The 16,190-nt window shown below is 47.5% G+C and overlaps 2 protein-coding genes across 2 annotated transcripts; both read left to right on the top strand.

Annotated features, from left to right (window-relative positions):
• Positions 1–30: 30 nt before the first annotated feature.
• On the top strand, positions 31–13,197 carry HARS1 (histidyl-tRNA synthetase 1). Its single transcript, XM_032425193.1, has 13 exons — positions 31–204; positions 484–573; positions 5,085–5,204; positions 7,440–7,535; positions 8,437–8,562; positions 9,435–9,542; positions 9,691–9,789; positions 10,048–10,141; positions 10,312–10,439; positions 10,529–10,771; positions 12,024–12,140; positions 12,315–12,461; positions 12,795–13,197. Exons 1-13 carry the CDS (start codon positions 115–117, stop codon positions 12,864–12,866), a joined length of 1,530 nt encoding a protein of 509 aa, XP_032281084.1. The 5' UTR covers positions 31–114; the 3' UTR covers positions 12,867–13,197.
• Positions 13,198–13,598: 401 nt separating this feature from the next.
• On the top strand, positions 13,599–16,152 carry DND1 (DND microRNA-mediated repression inhibitor 1). The gene is made up of 4 exons (XM_032425259.1): positions 13,599–13,622; positions 13,757–13,874; positions 14,272–14,733; positions 15,413–16,152. The coding sequence occupies exons 1-4, from the start codon at positions 13,599–13,601 to the stop codon at positions 15,868–15,870; spliced, it is 1,062 nt and encodes a 353-aa protein (XP_032281150.1). The 3' UTR covers positions 15,871–16,152.
• The last annotated feature ends 38 nt before the right edge of the window (positions 16,153–16,190 follow it).

The raw sequence follows: 16,190 nt of genomic DNA on the forward strand, positions 1-16,190 counted from the left end.
GGCGGAGGCTCTCTAGGCGTGTGGGCCAGTGACTCGATAGCCGGAAGTTGTCCGAGCTGAGGCTGCGGCACCGAGGGCCGATCTAGGCAGCGCTCATCGCCGGGTGGCCGCAGTATGGCTGAACGTGCGGCACTAGAGGAGCTAGTACGACTTCAGGGAGAGCGCGTGCGGGCCCTCAAGCAGCAGAAGGCCAGCGCTGAGCAGGTGCGACCCAGGTGGCAGGGGAGAGGCCAAAGTAGAGCCAGGGAGGACATAGAGCTGGGTGGTCTGCATAGAGGAAAGATGTGGGAAAAGGGACCGGGCCGGTAGGGAGAAGCAGAGCCTGGGTGGGGAGGTGGCCGGGGTAGGACCCGAGAGAAGCAAAGCTGGGCCTGAGGCGAGAGATCGGCCCCAGATTCTGATGAGGGAGGGATACTGAATGAATGGCTGAAGAGGGAAGGGAGTGGCAGACGTGATAGCCCAGCACCTACTTTACCTCCACAGATCGAGGAGGAGGTAGCAAAACTACTGAAACTGAAGGCGCAGCTGGGCCCTGATGAAGGGAAACAGAAGTTTGTGCTCAAAACCCCCAAGGTAAATATAATTCCTTTAAGGAGAAAGCCCCTAACCCCACTCCCAAGGGTGGATGCCCCTGCTTCCCTGAACAGTTGCTCTGGGCGCTGGGCTGAATTGGAGTCTGCGTCATTCTGGGATAGCAAAGTGATGGCAGAAACTAGGCCAGCTGGGTGCTTAGGGGAGTATGCCAGCTACTGCTACTCCTTCTTTCATTCAGTAAATATTTATTGAGTGTTTACTATGTGCCTAGCACCGTAGGAAGCAGTGAGTATGCCATGGTGAACTATATAGCCTGCCCTCATGGAGCTTACCTCCTACTGAAGGGAACAGACGTAGGACAAATAATCCCACTCTTGAAGATGTAATTATAAATTGTGATAAATGATATAAAGAAATAATAAGAATTCTCCGAGACAAATAAGAACTAGAGAGTCTGAAAAAACGTCACTGAAGAAGTGATATACTAACTGACCGAAGATGAATGGGAGTTAGCCAGGGAAAGAGCCTGAGGAAGATAGGTTCAGGTAGAGTATGGAAATCCTGAAGGAGAAAAGAGCCCTGGTAGTTTCCAGGGTAGAACCAAATACAGAGGGAGAGTGGAGTGGATTGGAATGACGTTGGAGATTACTAGCCCAGTCTCCAGGATTTCAGTTCAGATGTCGGTCTTTGTAAGTTCTATAAACAGAATTATTTACCATTTCATCTGGGTTCCCTTGGCACTTCATATATATCTCTACTATTGCATTTCTTGGTGACTTTTAATTATTCACATGGTTTATTTACCCTGAGAGGCTGAGACTATGTGTCTGGAACTGAACAGATAATTCAATAATTGTATGTGGAACTGGATTCCAAAGGAGAAGGGTCTTCCTTGTGTTGAGGTGTCACCTTTCTAGGTTCATTCTTTGGGCTCCTAAATCCATTAAGCTAGTCTTTTCTACGCACAGCTAATTTCAGATGTTAAAGAGACAATGTAAAATCACAAAGCAGTGATTATCAATAGTTTTTCATACTATTTAGTGAAAAATTAATGGGGAATTTGTGATAGATCAGGCTGGCCTCACTTAAACCCAGTGATCAATCCTAACATCACTAAAAGCAGGGCAACCAGACATTATGTTTCTCCTGATGTGATGCAATAAGAAGTACACAGCACCACCTATGAAGTATTCTTGCCAAGAAAAATTGAACCTGAATCTAATCGGGACTTCTGACCTACCAGTTTACCAGAAATATGGGAGATGGAGGAATGTATTAAATGATACATTGAATATACTGTTAATGAAATCTAGATTATGAAAAGTTCTTTATGACAAAAGATTCAATTCTCTCAACAAATAAATGACTTTTTTTTTTTTTTTAAGGAAAGGAAACTTGTGGATTAGACAAGAGACAAATAGGTGAATGGGCTTCATTTAGAATCTAATTCAAACAAGTCAACCATAAAAAAGTATTCTTGAGGCAATTGGGGAAAATTAAACATGGCTTGGGTATTAGATAATATGAAAGGGTTGCTGTTTGTTTTGTTGGTTGTAATAAAGGTATTGTAGTGTTTTGGCTTTTTTTAAACCTTGTGCACTAGAGAATCAGACTGAAATATTTAGGGACAAACTGATATAATGTCTGGATTTACTCTAAAATACTCCAGGAAAAAAAAAAGTTGGGGCTTAGATAAAGTAAAAATAACAGATGCTGATGGTTATTGAAGCTGGGTAGTAGATAATGTGCTGGTGTATGATACTATTCTCTATAATGTGTGTTTGAAAATTTCTATACTATTTTAAAAGAAAGTGAAATTATACTGGAGAGTTAATATCCACTTTAATTTGTTGAAACACATTCCTTGATGTGTGATTTATATTAACAGAAAACTCAGTATCATGGGGACAGGACTCTTTCAAGAGGTTTTTATGGTCAAAATTATTTTTATGATTATACCAAAACGTTATTTGCCTTTGTGACCACATTTGCTATGAAGATGCAAAACTGGTGAGTAGAACTGCTGGTATCTTAGCATGAAACATGACAGTGGCCCTACAGTATTCTAATAGCCATCATGTTCTTTACTTTCATGCACTCGCGGTTAAAAAAAAAAAATCAATTTTATTTAGGAATGTCCTTGATAAAACAGTAAAAATTACTCGTTTTATTACTCAAAAATGACTCATTTTGAGTACACTTTTTTAGTATTCTGTGTGATGAAATGGGAAGTATCCATAAAGCACTTCTGCTGCATTCCAAAGTAGGAAAAACGCTTGTGCCATTGCATGAATTTAAGCTAACTAGCTACTTTTTTCACAGGACACCTTTTTTATTCGAAAGACAAACTGTTGTTTTAAAGATTTGGGTATTTGGCAGACATCTTGAGGAAAATGAAGTGAGCTTTGTCACCTCAAGGAAAGCATCTGAGAATATTTGTTGCCAGTGATGAAATTCAAACATTCAAGTGAAAGTTAGGATTTTAGGGAACTTGTATCTTTCCCCATGATCTAGACAGCTTCCCAATATAGTAGTTGAAGACTTTCCTGGTGAGCTCTGTGTTGGTATTAACAAATGTGTTTTCTGATATAATGAAGTGCGTAAATATTTGGAAGCTCTGTATAATTTATTGATGAACCAATATTTTCCACATGACCAATGTATAATGTTGTAAAATCATGCATGGGTACAAGATTCATTCAAAGTACAAGATGGAGTAATCGCTATTTTGAAAATTATGGTAAAATATATGTAACATGAAATTTGCCATTTTAACCATTTTCTAAAGATTTTATTTTATTTATTTATTTGACAGAGCAGCGTGTGTGAGAGAGCACTGGGGGCAGGGGGTGGGCAGAGAGGGAGAGGCAGACGCTTAACTAACTGAGCCACCCAGTCACCCCTTTTTAAACCATTTTTAAGTCTAGTTTGGTGGCATTAAGTAGGTTCACATTGTGTGGAACCATCATCACTATTCATCCCCAGAACTTTTTTTTTTATCATAACAAACTGACATTTTGCACCCATTAAGCAGTAACTACCCCCTCTACCCTCCCTCCAGTCCCCAAGTAACCATTGTTCTTTCTGTCTCTGTGAATTCTGGGTACCGTATATAAGTAATGGATTTTAATGTAACAGTGTGAAAAGTTCATTGAAGTTTCAGATTCCACACTGCAACCAATCTTTAAGAAACTACCATTTGTTGGATTTTGGTGTAGTTTAAGAAGAATATCTACAGTTAGCTGAAAAGTTTATTAAAATATTCCTTCTTGGGGTGCCTGGGTGGCTCAGTTGTTAAGCGGCTGCCTTCGGCTCAGGTCATGTGTCCCAGGGTCCTGGGATCGAGCCCCACATCAGGCTCCTTGCTCAGCGAGGAGCCTGCTTCTCCCTCTGCCTCTGCCTGCCGATCCCCCTGCTTGTGTGCGCATACTTGCTCTCTTTCTCTCTCTCTCTCTGTCAAATAAATAAATAAAATCTTAAAAAAATATATATTCCTTATTTTACAATTACACATCTTTGTAAGGCTAGATCTTCTGTATGCAACCAGAACAACATCACAGCAGAATTGTATACATGCACAAAGCATGTATAAGAACCCATTTGTCTTCTGTTAGGCCAGACATTAAAGATTTGCAAAAATGTAAGTCAACGCCACCCTTCTCACCAAATGTTTTTTGTTTTGGGAAGTAGTTACATTTTCCTAAAATGTTATTTATGTTAACATGTAATGGATTTACTATTTGTTAACTGAATTAATAAATATTCTTAAATGTTCACAGTTTTAATTTCTAATACAATAAACTTTGATAGGTATAATCCACTTTGGGGTCCTTAATAAATAGTAAAGTTTAAAGAGGTCCTGAGACCAAAGACTTGAGAGTAGGGTGTAAACACCCAGATTAGAAACTCTGATCTGGAAGAACAGCGTTCTAGTCCTGACTGCCACGAACCTGCTGAGTGGCCTTAGGTAATGATTTAACTTCTCAATATCCTGTAATTCATCCATAAAAGGTATCTGCCCAGCCTATGTCACAGGGCTATTAGAAACAAATTAGAGAACAAATAGTATTTATTAGAATTTTTTTTTTTAAGTTATGCTGGGGGAAAATGTTACTTATAAAATTTGGAATTCAACTAGCTAAGCCAGTTTGAGTTGGTTATATACCTTTCATCAGGTAGGTGTTTTCTCTTAGGAAGGGAAATGTTCTGGTATCACAGAAAAAGAGTTTTTAGGAAAACTACTCAGAAAATAGTGTGAAAGAAGAAAGAAAGAAAGAAAAGAAAAAGAGAAAATAGCATTTTAAGAATTCTAGAAAATAGAACCACGCTAAAAAGCGGATAGAATTTAGAAGGGTGATAGCAGATGGGTGTGATAATTACTAGGGAATTGTTTGTGCTTGCTTTACAACTCCGTAGCCCATAGGAAAAAAAGTTTGAGGCAGTGTTTGCATTTGTCATCTTTGAGGTCATGCTTTTATATTTTTGACCTGCATGTTCCCTGTTTGTTTTTAAATCCCATCCCTGATTCTTTGGCTAATTTGGACTCCAAGGGTACAAGAGACTACAGTCCCCGGCAGATGGCTGTTCGGGAGAAGGTGTTTGATGTAATCGTCAGCTGCTTCAAGCGTCATGGTGCAGAAGTAATCGATACGCCTGTGTTTGAACTAAAGGTGAGGGATGGGTGAGGAGAAATTGCGTGGTGGGAGAGTGGATATACAAACAACACAGAAGATGACAAGAGAGTGAGAGGTCTCTCTCCTGTTGGGGACAAAGGCCAATATTTTCTCCAATGAGAAGGGGAGCAGGCCTGGTTTAGAAGGAGAGGCCCTGCCTTTTATTTGCCGTGGTCATGGCTGGTGGCTTCCAGAAGAGAGCCCTTGTTAGTGAAAGTTGTTATGGTCCTCTCTACTGTGAATTCCCTGGTACCTGTACTTGAGATGTTTTGAGATACATACAAACCATACATATAAAGAATCAATATATAACTGGTCTCCTGTTCATGGACCCTGAGATTGTTTCCAGTTCTTTACTGTTAAAAAAAAAAAAAAAAAAAACAGATTACAACACTCCCTGTTTAAAAACATTACATTTATAACAAAATCCAAATTCTACTCTTGCTTACAAGGCCATGCATGATCTGGCCATTGCCTATCTTGTCCGCCTCATCTCGTGCTATTCTTCCCCTTGGCCACTGTGCTACTCTGGTCTTCTTTCTGTGACTGGACCATTCTAAATATGTTTCTATCTCAGGGCCTTTGTACTTGCTTTTCCCTCTTCTTGAACTCCCTTGCCCCTAATTCTGTTTGGCTTTAATTTCAGATTAAAATAGAGATTAAAGATTTTAATTTCAGATCTCAACTAAAATGCCATTCTTCAAATAGTCCTCTGCAACTATCTTGTCTAAAGTATCCCTTGTCGGGGCGCCTGGGTGGCTCAGTTGTTAAGCGTCTGCCTCCGGCTCAGGTCATGATCTCAGGGTCCTGGGATCGAGCCCCGCATTGGGCTCCTTGCTCCGCAGGAAGCCTGCTTCTCCCTCTCCCACTCCCCCTGCTTGTGTTCCCTCTCACTGTGTCTCTCTCTGTCAAATAAATAAATAAAATCTTAAAAAATAAATAAATAAATAAATAAATGAAATATCCTTTGTTTATCACACTGACCTGTTTTATTTCCATTAGAGCAGCTGTAACTAACTGAAATCATCTGTTCATTTGTTTCCTTGCCTTAGTGTCTCTTCTCCTTGGTAGGAAAGATCCATGACGGTATGGACTACCTTTGTCTTGTTCACTGATCTATATTCAGTGCTTAGAACAATGTCTGGTACTGGTGGGCATTCATCTGCAGGGTGAATTCATAGAAATGAAATTGCTGGGTCAAAAGATTGTACTCATTTATGTTTACCAATTCTCCTAGTTTGCTAGGGCTGCCATAACAAAGAACTGTAGACTGGGGGGCTTACACAGCAAATTTAGTGTCGGGAGGCTAGAAGTCCAAGACAGGGTGTCAGCAGGGTTGGTTCTTATGGAGGATCATGAGGGATCTGTTTCAGGCCTCGCTTCTTGGCCGTAGATGGTGTCTTCCCAGTTTCTTCTTATCATCTTCCCTCTGTCTGTGTCCAATTTTCCTTTTTTTATAAGGACATCACTTATATTGGATTAGGGCCCACCCTAATGACATCATTTTAGCTTAACTACCTCTTCAAAGACCCCGTCTCCAAATATAGTCACATTCTGAAGTTACTGGGGGATAGGATTGCAATATATGAATTTTGAAGGGGACACAGTTCAGCCCATAACACCAACCAATGTATGAGTGTTTCTAATTCTACACACCGGGAATTTTCAGGCTTTTTAAACTTTGCCACCAGTCTGGTAAGTGAAATATGTTATCACCTTATTGAAGGCATCACATCGCAAGAACTGCTATTTCAGTTTTGCCTTTTGACATTGTTCAAACTTTAAGGGTCATAAAAACATTTTATTGATCTAATAATCCACTTTTAGGAGTTTAATTCTCAAAAAATGTATATTCCAAAGAAAAAACTATATACCAAAGTGTATTTATTGAAATGTTATGGAACTTTTTTTTTTTTGGAATAACCTAATCAACTAACAATGTAACACTAGGAAGGAAGGAAATATAGAGCTGCTTCTCACTGAAGTATTATGCAGCTTTTAAAAATAATACTTCAGCTGTGTCACAAAATGGAAATGTGATAAGCAGAAAATGAAATTGGTATTTCCTTTTTATTATAGTTAACATCAAATACATAAGCATTGGGATAGACAGCAGAAGAAGTATAGACAAGTTGGAATCAGTCATGTTAAGATGGTGGGTTTTTGTTTTAAAACTTCCTTTTAAATTGTTATATTTATCATTGTGACCACCTTTCTTTATATTTTCTCCAGGAAACACTGACTGGGAAGTATGGAGAAGACTCTAAGCTTATCTATGACCTGAAGGACCAGGGTGGAGAGCTACTATCCCTTCGCTATGACCTTACTGTATCTTTCTAAACTTGGGCTCTTGGTACTTTGGATCAATTCGGTTCTCATTGGGCTGGGGCTATTTCTAGCCTCAGGTTTGGGGATAGCCAGACATAGGTGGGATTAAATATGATGCTTATGGCAATCAGGGAACTTCTTTCTTTCCTTTCCTTTCCTTTCTTTTTTTTTCTTTCTGTCTTTTTCTTTCCTTATTATTTTTTAAAGATTTTATTTATTTATTTGCCAGAGGGAGAGAGAGCACAAGCAGGGGGAGTGGCAGGCAGAGGGAGGAGCAGGTTCCCACTGAGCAAGGAGCCTGATGCGGGACTCAATCCCAGGACCCTGGGAACATGACCTGAGCTGAAGGCAGACCTTCAACGGATTGAGCCACCCAGGCGTCCCTGGAACTTACTTCTTTAAATCAGGAATGGGACTTTAGCTAAATAGAACATAGCCTTAAAAGTCTTCTGAATCCCGAGTGAGACCTCAGCTTTATGTTGGGAACCTGCTCCAACTCAGTAATCCCTTGGCTCCAGAATATCTCTCCCCTGCCCTGTCCAGTGGGCAAAGTTCTCCTTAACTGACCAACAGTACATTTCCTTTATCGCCAAGCTATGTCAGAGAATCATCTGCTCAGAAATCCTACATGGAGACCTTTTTCTGTTCTCTGGCCGATCTGCCTGGCCCCCTCCTGTGCTCAGCATAGTCCAGGGGAGACACTAACCAAAGAGAGAGGAACCCTAATCTTTTTTGAGACTTCTGCTGTGCTAACAAAGTTGATTCTGATGTTCAGAAATGCTCTTAATCTTACAGGTTGTGGTTTTACTCACACATAGAGGTTAGACCCCAGCTTCTGTTGGTGGTGATAATCAACTGCCGGACTGTGTGAGGAGGGGTCTTTCTCCTTAACTGTTACCAGGTTCCTTTTGCTCGATACTTGGCAATGAATAAACTGACCAACATTAAACGCTACCACATAGCCAAAGTATATCGGCGAGATAACCCAGCCATGACCCGCGGCCGGTATCGGGAATTCTATCAGTGTGTGAGTATGTGGGGCGTGATGGGGAACTTGGCCCTCCCTCAACTTAGTAGAATCTACTGAGTACTCATGGTGCACTGAACAAACTGGATGCACCAGATAGTGCTAACCTTCGATTTCTTTAGCATTTTCATGTAGAGGATAGGGATTATTCTCCCCATTTTACATATGAGTAAATTTGAGACTCAGCAAGATTAAGAGATCATATGGATGGAGGCGCCTGGGTGGCTCAGTCGTTAAACGTCTGCCTTCGGCTTGGGTCGTGATCCCAGGGTCCTGGGATCGAGCCCCACATCGGGCTCCCTGCTCGGCAGGAAGCCTGCTTCTCCCTCTCCCACCCCCCCTGCTTGTGTTCCCTCTCTCACTGTCTCTCCCTCTGAAATTTAAAAAAAAAAAAAAAAAAAAAGAGATCATAGGCATAAGAAAGCCAAAGTCAGGAGCAGAACTTTTGGTCCATTGTTCTTTATATTAAACCACAGTGATTGGATCACAGCAAAGGATGGGGAAATTGGATTTGAAGTATCAGAGCATCCAGAGTGGTGGCAGAGCTTCTGAATAAATAGAGAAAATGGCTAAGTACTAAGGCCATATATTTGCCCCCACAGTGCTAGGAGAAAATAAGGATAAATACATGAGTGAGATAATGAAGGAATGTAGACAGAAGGGAAACCAGGATGGGTAAGAGACCCAAGAATGCTGGGAGTTTCCTCTGGGTTGGTGATAGGACAGATAATGAAGAAGGTGGTATGTGCATGAGTGCAGATAGGCCTTTATAGGGAAAAAGCAGAGCCCCAGGGCTGTGTCTTCCCCCGCTCCCCGCCCTGCCCTTAAGAAGGTTAGAACTCTGAGGACTATACCTACCCATCTCCCTGCAGGACTTTGACATTGCCGGACAATTTGACCCCATGATCCCTGATGCAGAATGCCTGAAGATCATGTGTGAGATCCTGAGTTCCCTTCAGATAGGTGACTTCCTGGTCAAGGTCAGAGCTGAACGGGTTTGGGAGGGCAAAGTTGGGCCAAGCTTCTCATAGAAGATCCTTGTGCAGAGAGACCAGTAGCCCAAGTGACCAAAACTATTGATGGTCACACAAAGAGATCCTCTCCTCCCTGTGCCTTGGGTCCCTGCAGGTGAATGATCGGCGCATCCTAGATGGGATGTTTGCCATCTGTGGTGTGCCTGATAGCAAGTTCCGGACCATCTGCTCCTCGGTGGACAAGCTGGACAAGGTAATGACCTAAACACGCCACTCTTCTTTTCTCAGTCCATTTCCTTTATCTCCAAGCTATGGCAGAGAATCATCTGCTGCTCTGAGAGACGTAAAACAAGATCAGGAGAGAGGGGCCGTGCCTCTGTGCTCACCAAAGGAAGATTAGCCCCAGAATATAGGGTGAAAGGCAACTTCTGGAGGCAGCTTCTGGAGGGCCCACACTTGCTCTGCAGTGGAGAACTACCCAGGGGTCCCTTACTGGTATCTGTCTGCCTAGGTGTCCTGGGAGGAAGTAAAGAACGAGATGGTGGGAGAGAAGGGCCTCGCGCCAGAGGTGGCTGACCGCATTGGGGACTATGTCCAGCAGCATGGTGAGGAACAGACCCTGCCTCTCCAAGAGCCATCAAACTGGCCTCAAATCTTAGGCCAAAACAACTGTGTGTGTGTGTGTGTGAGTGTGTGTGTGCGCGCGCGCGCTTGTGCACGTGCATACATGTGTAGTCCGGTCAGTCAGTCTGGCTCACAAATGATACCTTCCCAGGTGGGGTATCCCTGGTGGAACAGCTGCTCCAGGATCCTGAACTGTCCCAAAACAAACAGGCCTTGGAGGGCCTGGGAGACCTAAAACTACTGTTTGAATACCTGACCCTGTTTGGCATTGCTGACAAGGTGAGTCAGGCTGGGGGTGGACACCTTAGCTGAACTCCGGGGTTTCAGTTCCTTGATCCTCATCTTGTACTATGATTTTGTCTCCACAGATCTCCTTTGACCTGAGCCTTGCTCGAGGGCTAGACTACTATACTGGGGTGATCTATGAGGCGGTGCTGCTACAAACCCCGGTCCGAGCAGGGGAAGAGCCCCTGGGGGTGGGCAGTGTGGCTGCTGGAGGACGCTATGATGGACTGGTGGGCATGTTCGACCCTAAAGGACGCAAGGTGCCGTGCGTGGGGCTCAGCATTGGCGTGGAGCGGATCTTTTCCATTGTGGAGCAGAGGCTAGAGGTACGTCCTGGGGGTGGGCAGCTGGTGGCATGTGAGCTGTTTTCTTTGATCTTCAAGGGGGCAAATAGTACTGTTTTGGTCAAGGAGCATCTCTGGAAAGAAATGGAGAAAAGATGGTTGCTGTCTTTCACAGACTCGCACCCCATTGTAGGCCAGCTTTATGGATCTTTGATCATTCTTCACAGAATCCTTGCTCTGGGTCCTTGCTTCCCTCAGCACTGTCAGAAGTCATAGCTGCTATAACCAAAGACCCGGATCTTCTTCAGAATACAGAATGCTTAATATTTTACTACTCTGTACTGGGCACCATGCTTAGTGCTTTTCATGCATTATCTAGTAAAATTCTTACACAGCCCTGTAAATGTATTGTTTACATTTTCTAGACAAGGGAGCTGAAGCATTATAGGTCATAATTTGCTCAAGGTTGTGAAACTCTTAAGTAGCAGGGTCAGAATTTGAATCCAGGCAGTCTAACTCCAAAGGCTTGCTCCTAACTACTCTGATGTTGTCTCTAAGTGGTAAGCATGTATCTGAGGTCTTGGGATCCTTCAGATGGCTATCTTGACTCTCTAGCCCCTGGAGTAACACCAGGGAAGGCCCTCATGGCCTTAAGCACTCCTTTGCTGCTGCTCTTAACTGGCTGGTTGCATTTCATCCCTTGGGGAATCCTCTGGCAGTCATCTTCCCAGTGCTCCCATCCTTTTCTCTGGAGCGGAAACCACCCATGTTTCCCAGTTGAGGTCACTGTTCCAGTAGGTATCTTATGTTGTTAAGAACTATGAAAATAGTTTTCCAGAAAAAGACAAGGGGCAGCAGCAGCATTTTCCCTTTCCCCCTGTCCACCCACACCCTGGGTTGGGCCCTGTGGCCAAAGTATAAGAGGCACAGTGTCTTGACTGGGCAGACAGTAAGTGGGAACTGGGTGAGCTCACAGTATCACTTCTGTGTGAATGTTCTTTTGGACGCGTAAGGTACTAGAAGGAAACAAGTTTGAAGTTACTGTATGTAAACTACCTTTACTCTTGCCCTACATGATCTGTTCTGGCAAGTCATATGTACAAGCCAGTCAGTTCATTTCTTACATCTCCTAGGAGCCACCTCATGCCCAATTGCTAGGGGAGAAGACAGGGCCCCTGTCCTTGTGGAGCTCGTGCAGTTGGGCCTTGTCTCTCAGAATCCTGACAACAGCCTGCTCTGTTTGCTCTTTGAAGATAGCCCAGCTCTCTGACTCACTTATTTGCCCCTTCCCCAGGCTTTGGAGGAGAAGGTACGGACCACAGAGACACAGGTGCTTGTGGCATCTGCCCAGAAGAAGCTGCTGGAGGAGAGACTGAAGCTCGTCTCGGAGCTCTGGGATGCTGGGATCAAGGTAGTGGAGGCCAGCCTCAGGGTGGCAGCAGACTTGGGAGTGCTAGGAACAAACTAAATAAAAGCTTATCCATAGCAACTTCGTGGAGGAGGGCCAAGAGCACTTGGGCCCCAACGAAGTTGTCCCTGAGGGCAGTAGAAGCCAGCATTCATCTTCTGCCCTGGTCCCCTGCAGGCAGAGCTGCTCTACAAGAAGAACCCAAAGCTGCTGAACCAGTTGCAATACTGTGAGGAGGCAGGCATCCCACTGGTGGCCATCATTGGTGAGCAGGAGCTCAAGGATGGGGTCATCAAGCTCCGCTCAGTGGCCAGCAGGGAAGAGGTAGGTAGGTGGGCAGGAAGGCTGAGGGACAGGGAATGTCTGGCAGGCCATGCCCATTCAAGACCCGAGCAAAAGCCTGGCACTCATGTTAGTGCCCACTCGGAAAGGACTAAAGGTTAACCTGTTACTATGGTCCTGGTAGGGTAGGAGTCCCATCTCCATCTATACCCTGTGTCTCTGGCTCCCCCAGGAAGCACTGTCTACTTTTTGCCTGCCTTTGCCTGCGTTCCTGCTCCCAGCTGAGCCAAGTCTGATGACTAGGGGAAGCAGTGGGCACTTAGGAGCAGTGGAGTCAGAGATGCTCATACCACCTTCTTTCCCCATCCTGGCCAGGTGGACGTCCAAAGACAAGACCTTGTGGAAGAAATCAAAAGGAGAACAAGCCAGCCCCTTTGCATCTGCTGAGTTGAGCAAACTATCAGGGGAAAGTGGGACTGGCACCATGTGAGGCTCAGACAAAACTCTGCATATGTACTTCACCGCTTTGCACACTTCTGTTCCAGCAGGAAGACCTGAACGGTGGTCAGAACGGAGACTTTTTATTATGATTATTTTATTGGTAATCACAGGCAAAAGTGGCCAGGTATTACACAGTTTTTCCACAGGATGTCCTGGGGGCTTAGTCCAGTCTGTGCTCCAGGGACCGAGCCTCAGATGGTCGCCCCTGCAGGACCCTAACCAGATGGAGGGAGTGCTTCCCCCTAATCCTTAAAGGTCCAATAAAATGACTCAACCACCGGAGCCTGCCTGTGTCACTGTTGTCTAGCCCTGCCTTCCCTGTGGGAGCCTGGACCTGCCATTCCAACCACTTGAGCGGTGCGAAAGTGGGGAGAGACTGACAGCAGGCCCCCCGGGCGCCTCCCCGGGGTGGAGGGTGCCGCTGAGGCTCCTGCCTCCCGCGCACGGCCTTGCCCGAGGAGCCGGCGATGCCCGCACACTCACCAGTTAAGGGCTCTAGCTTTCACCTGAGGGTCCGAGGTTCCCGCGGCGCACGTGCAGTGGATACCCCCACCCCCTTGGGGGGCGGGGTCGTGTTCAGAGCCAATGAGCGCTTGGGGGGAGGAGGAGTAGGGAAACTTCCAGAGGGAGATGCGGAGGAGGTTATAAAGGGGGTACCGACGGGCTGGCCCGAGAGCCATGCAGTCCAAGCGGGAGTGTGAGGTGAGTGGCTGGCAAGAGCGGCTCGACAAGCGCCACCTGCGCAGGGAGAAGTGGCCCCTTGGGCTCCGGCTCCACAGGCGAGGTTGGGGGCGGGCGCGGCGATCCGCCATTCCAACCTGCCCTTTCGCCTTCAGCTGTGGTGTGAGAGGGTGAATCCCGAGAACAAGGCGGCGTTGGAGGCGTGGGTCAGGGAGACGGGCATCCGCCTGGTGCAGGTGAACGGGCAGAGGAAGTATGGCGGGCCACCCCCAGGTACGTCCCAGCCCTACGCCTGCCGGGCCCCGCCAGCCTCGACGGTCCCTACCGTGCACCCTCTGGGGGAGGGGCCTAGCCCAGTGCTCTGCAGGCAGAAATCTCTACCCGTTGCACCCCCTCCGATCAAGCAGCTGAGACTTGTCTGTGGCTCTCCAGCCACCCACCTTGCCCCCCGCCCCCCGAGGGAGGGAGCCAGCCTTAAGGTGCACTTACCCTGCGCCAGCCGCGTTGTTAGCTAGGCACCCCGGTTATGGTTATGCCAACGGCTCGGGGTGCGAGTGCTGCACCCATTTCACGGACGTTTGCTCATAGGCCCTCTCGCGCTGGGTGCCCGGGCCCGAAACCCGGAGCCGTCCCGGAGGATGACGGTGCCCCTTCCCGCCCCTTCCCCCAGGCTGGGTGGGCAGCCCGCCGCCGGCCGGGTCCGAGGTGTTTATCGGGCGGCTGCCCCAGGACGTGTACGAGCACCAGCTGATCCCACTGTTCCAGCGCGTGGGCCGCCTCTACGAGTTCCGCCTGATGATGACCTTCAGCGGCCTGAACCGCGGCTTCGCCTACGCGCGCTACAGTTCGCGGCGCGGCGCCCAGGCGGCCATCGCCACGCTGCACAACCACCCGCTGCGGCCGGCCTGCCCGCTGCTCGTGTGCCGCAGCACGGAGAAGTGCGAGCTGAGTGTGGACGGGCTGCCCCCGGCGCTGAGCCGCCGCGCGCTGCTGCTCGCGCTGCAGCCCCTGGGTCCCGGCCTGCAGGAGGCGCTGCTGATGCCCAGCCCCGGGCCGGCGCCCGCGCAAATTGCGCTGCTCAAGTTCAACTCGCACCGCGCCGCCGCCATGGCCAAAAAAGCCCTGGTGGAAGGTAGGGGGGCGAGGCTTGGGGGGGGGGGCGGCGGGGGGGGGCCAGACACATTTCGCCCTGCACTTTACACGTCAGCATAGAGGGTAAAGCAAGATCGTAGGGTAAAGCAAGTCTGAGTTTTCGATGTCATACTATATATGACCTGAGATTTTTAGTTTCCGCTGGTGCTCCCAGGTGCCACCTACGTTAACGCTTCCCAGGCATTATCTCCTAACTTAGTCTCCAACATTCCAGTGAAACACAGAATGATCTCCCTCTTTAGATATGAAGAGAGGGTTTGGGGAGAAATTAATTCGCCCGAGGCAGTCCTACGGAGTCTACCTTTTATCTACTATCGAACTTGCTACCTCAGGCTGTTGTGAGAATTAGGTGGCACTTAGCACATTCCCTGAGTGGTGGCAGGTAATCACAGTAAAGGTTAGCTATTATGATGGTTATGAGGCAGACAAAGCCTGCATCCCCCGGCACTCCAATAAGGGAACTAAGAAGGTAGCAGCCACTACGCCCCCTTTTCAAAGAAACAAAGAAGCCTGGAGAAGTTAACTCGCCCAAGGTCACACCACCAGGAAATGGGAAGGCTAGAAATTAAACAGGCCGCGTAGACTCCAAAGGGTTCACAGGGCCTGGGAGCTTGGATTCAGGGCTTAGACCTCCCCTCGTCTCTGCCTTTTTCCTGCAGGGCAGTCACGCCTCTGCGGAGAGCAGGTGGCGGTGGAGTGGCTCAAGCCAGACCTGAAGCAGCGACTCCGCCAGCAGCTCCTGGGTCCCTCAGCGCAGAGCCTGCAGCCGGACGGCAGTTGGCTGGCCCCAGCCAGGGACAAGCTAGAGTCCCAGGGGGCTCGCGCTGCCCTGCAGCTGCTGTGCCAGCGGATGAAGCTGGGCAGCCCCGTGTTCCTCACCAAGTGTCTGGGCACAGGCCCTGCCGGCTGGCACCGCTTCTGGTACCAGGTGGTGATCCCTGGGCACCCAGTGCCCTTCAGCGGCCTCATCTGGGTAGTGCTGGCCCCGGATGGGCAGAACGGGCATGAGGTGGCTAAGGATGCGGTGTCTGCCAGGATGCTAGAGGCACTGCGGGAGTCGGGGGCCAGCCTTGTACGGTCTGCGGGAGCCGAGGCAGGTACCGTGGTTAAGCAGTGACGCTGTCCTCTTTGCAGGCAGCCTGCACGAGCTGGCAGAGCTTGTGTTAGTCCCCAGCCCAGCAGGCCTGGGCAGCCGCCGTCTAGTCTCAAAGAGGAGGAGCACGGGCCGCGCCCTACCTCTGACACAGCCTCCCAGCTGGGGCAGGGCCCCCGGAGGCCTGGGAAAGCTCAGGTTTGGCTAAGTGGTGGTGAGGGACCCTTGCTTTCCCCCTCCCGGCCCAGGGTCTGACCTGGCCCCACGGTACTCTTGGCCCTTCTCTGTGTGATAGACACACAAACACCCCCTCTTCTCCCACAGCCCAGTATGAATCTCACTTC

This window comes from Phoca vitulina, unplaced genomic scaffold, assembly GCF_004348235.1.
Source record: "Phoca vitulina isolate PV1807 unplaced genomic scaffold, GSC_HSeal_1.0 scaffold32, whole genome shotgun sequence".
In the NCBI taxonomy this organism is placed as follows: domain Eukaryota; kingdom Metazoa; phylum Chordata; class Mammalia; order Carnivora; family Phocidae; genus Phoca; species Phoca vitulina.

Bases quoted from the DNA above. Each gene is read 5' to 3' on its own strand.
- HARS1 (XM_032425193.1), top strand. From the start codon at position 115: ATGGCTGAACGTGCGGCACTAGAGGAGCTAGTACGACTTCAGGGAGAG. The intron at 574-5,084 runs GTAAATATAATT...TTGGACTCCAAG, and splicing joins TTGTGCTCAAAACCCCCAAG to GGTACAAGAGACTACAGTCC. The intron at 8,563-9,434 runs GTGAGTATGTGG...ATCTCCCTGCAG, and splicing joins ATCGGGAATTCTATCAGTGT to GACTTTGACATTGCCGGACA.
- DND1 (XM_032425259.1), top strand. From the start codon at position 13,599: ATGCAGTCCAAGCGGGAGTGTGAG. The intron at 13,875-14,271 runs GTACGTCCCAGC...CCCTTCCCCCAG, and splicing joins GTATGGCGGGCCACCCCCAG to GCTGGGTGGGCAGCCCGCCG. The intron at 14,734-15,412 runs GTAGGGGGGCGA...TTTTTCCTGCAG, and splicing joins CAAAAAAGCCCTGGTGGAAG to GGCAGTCACGCCTCTGCGGA.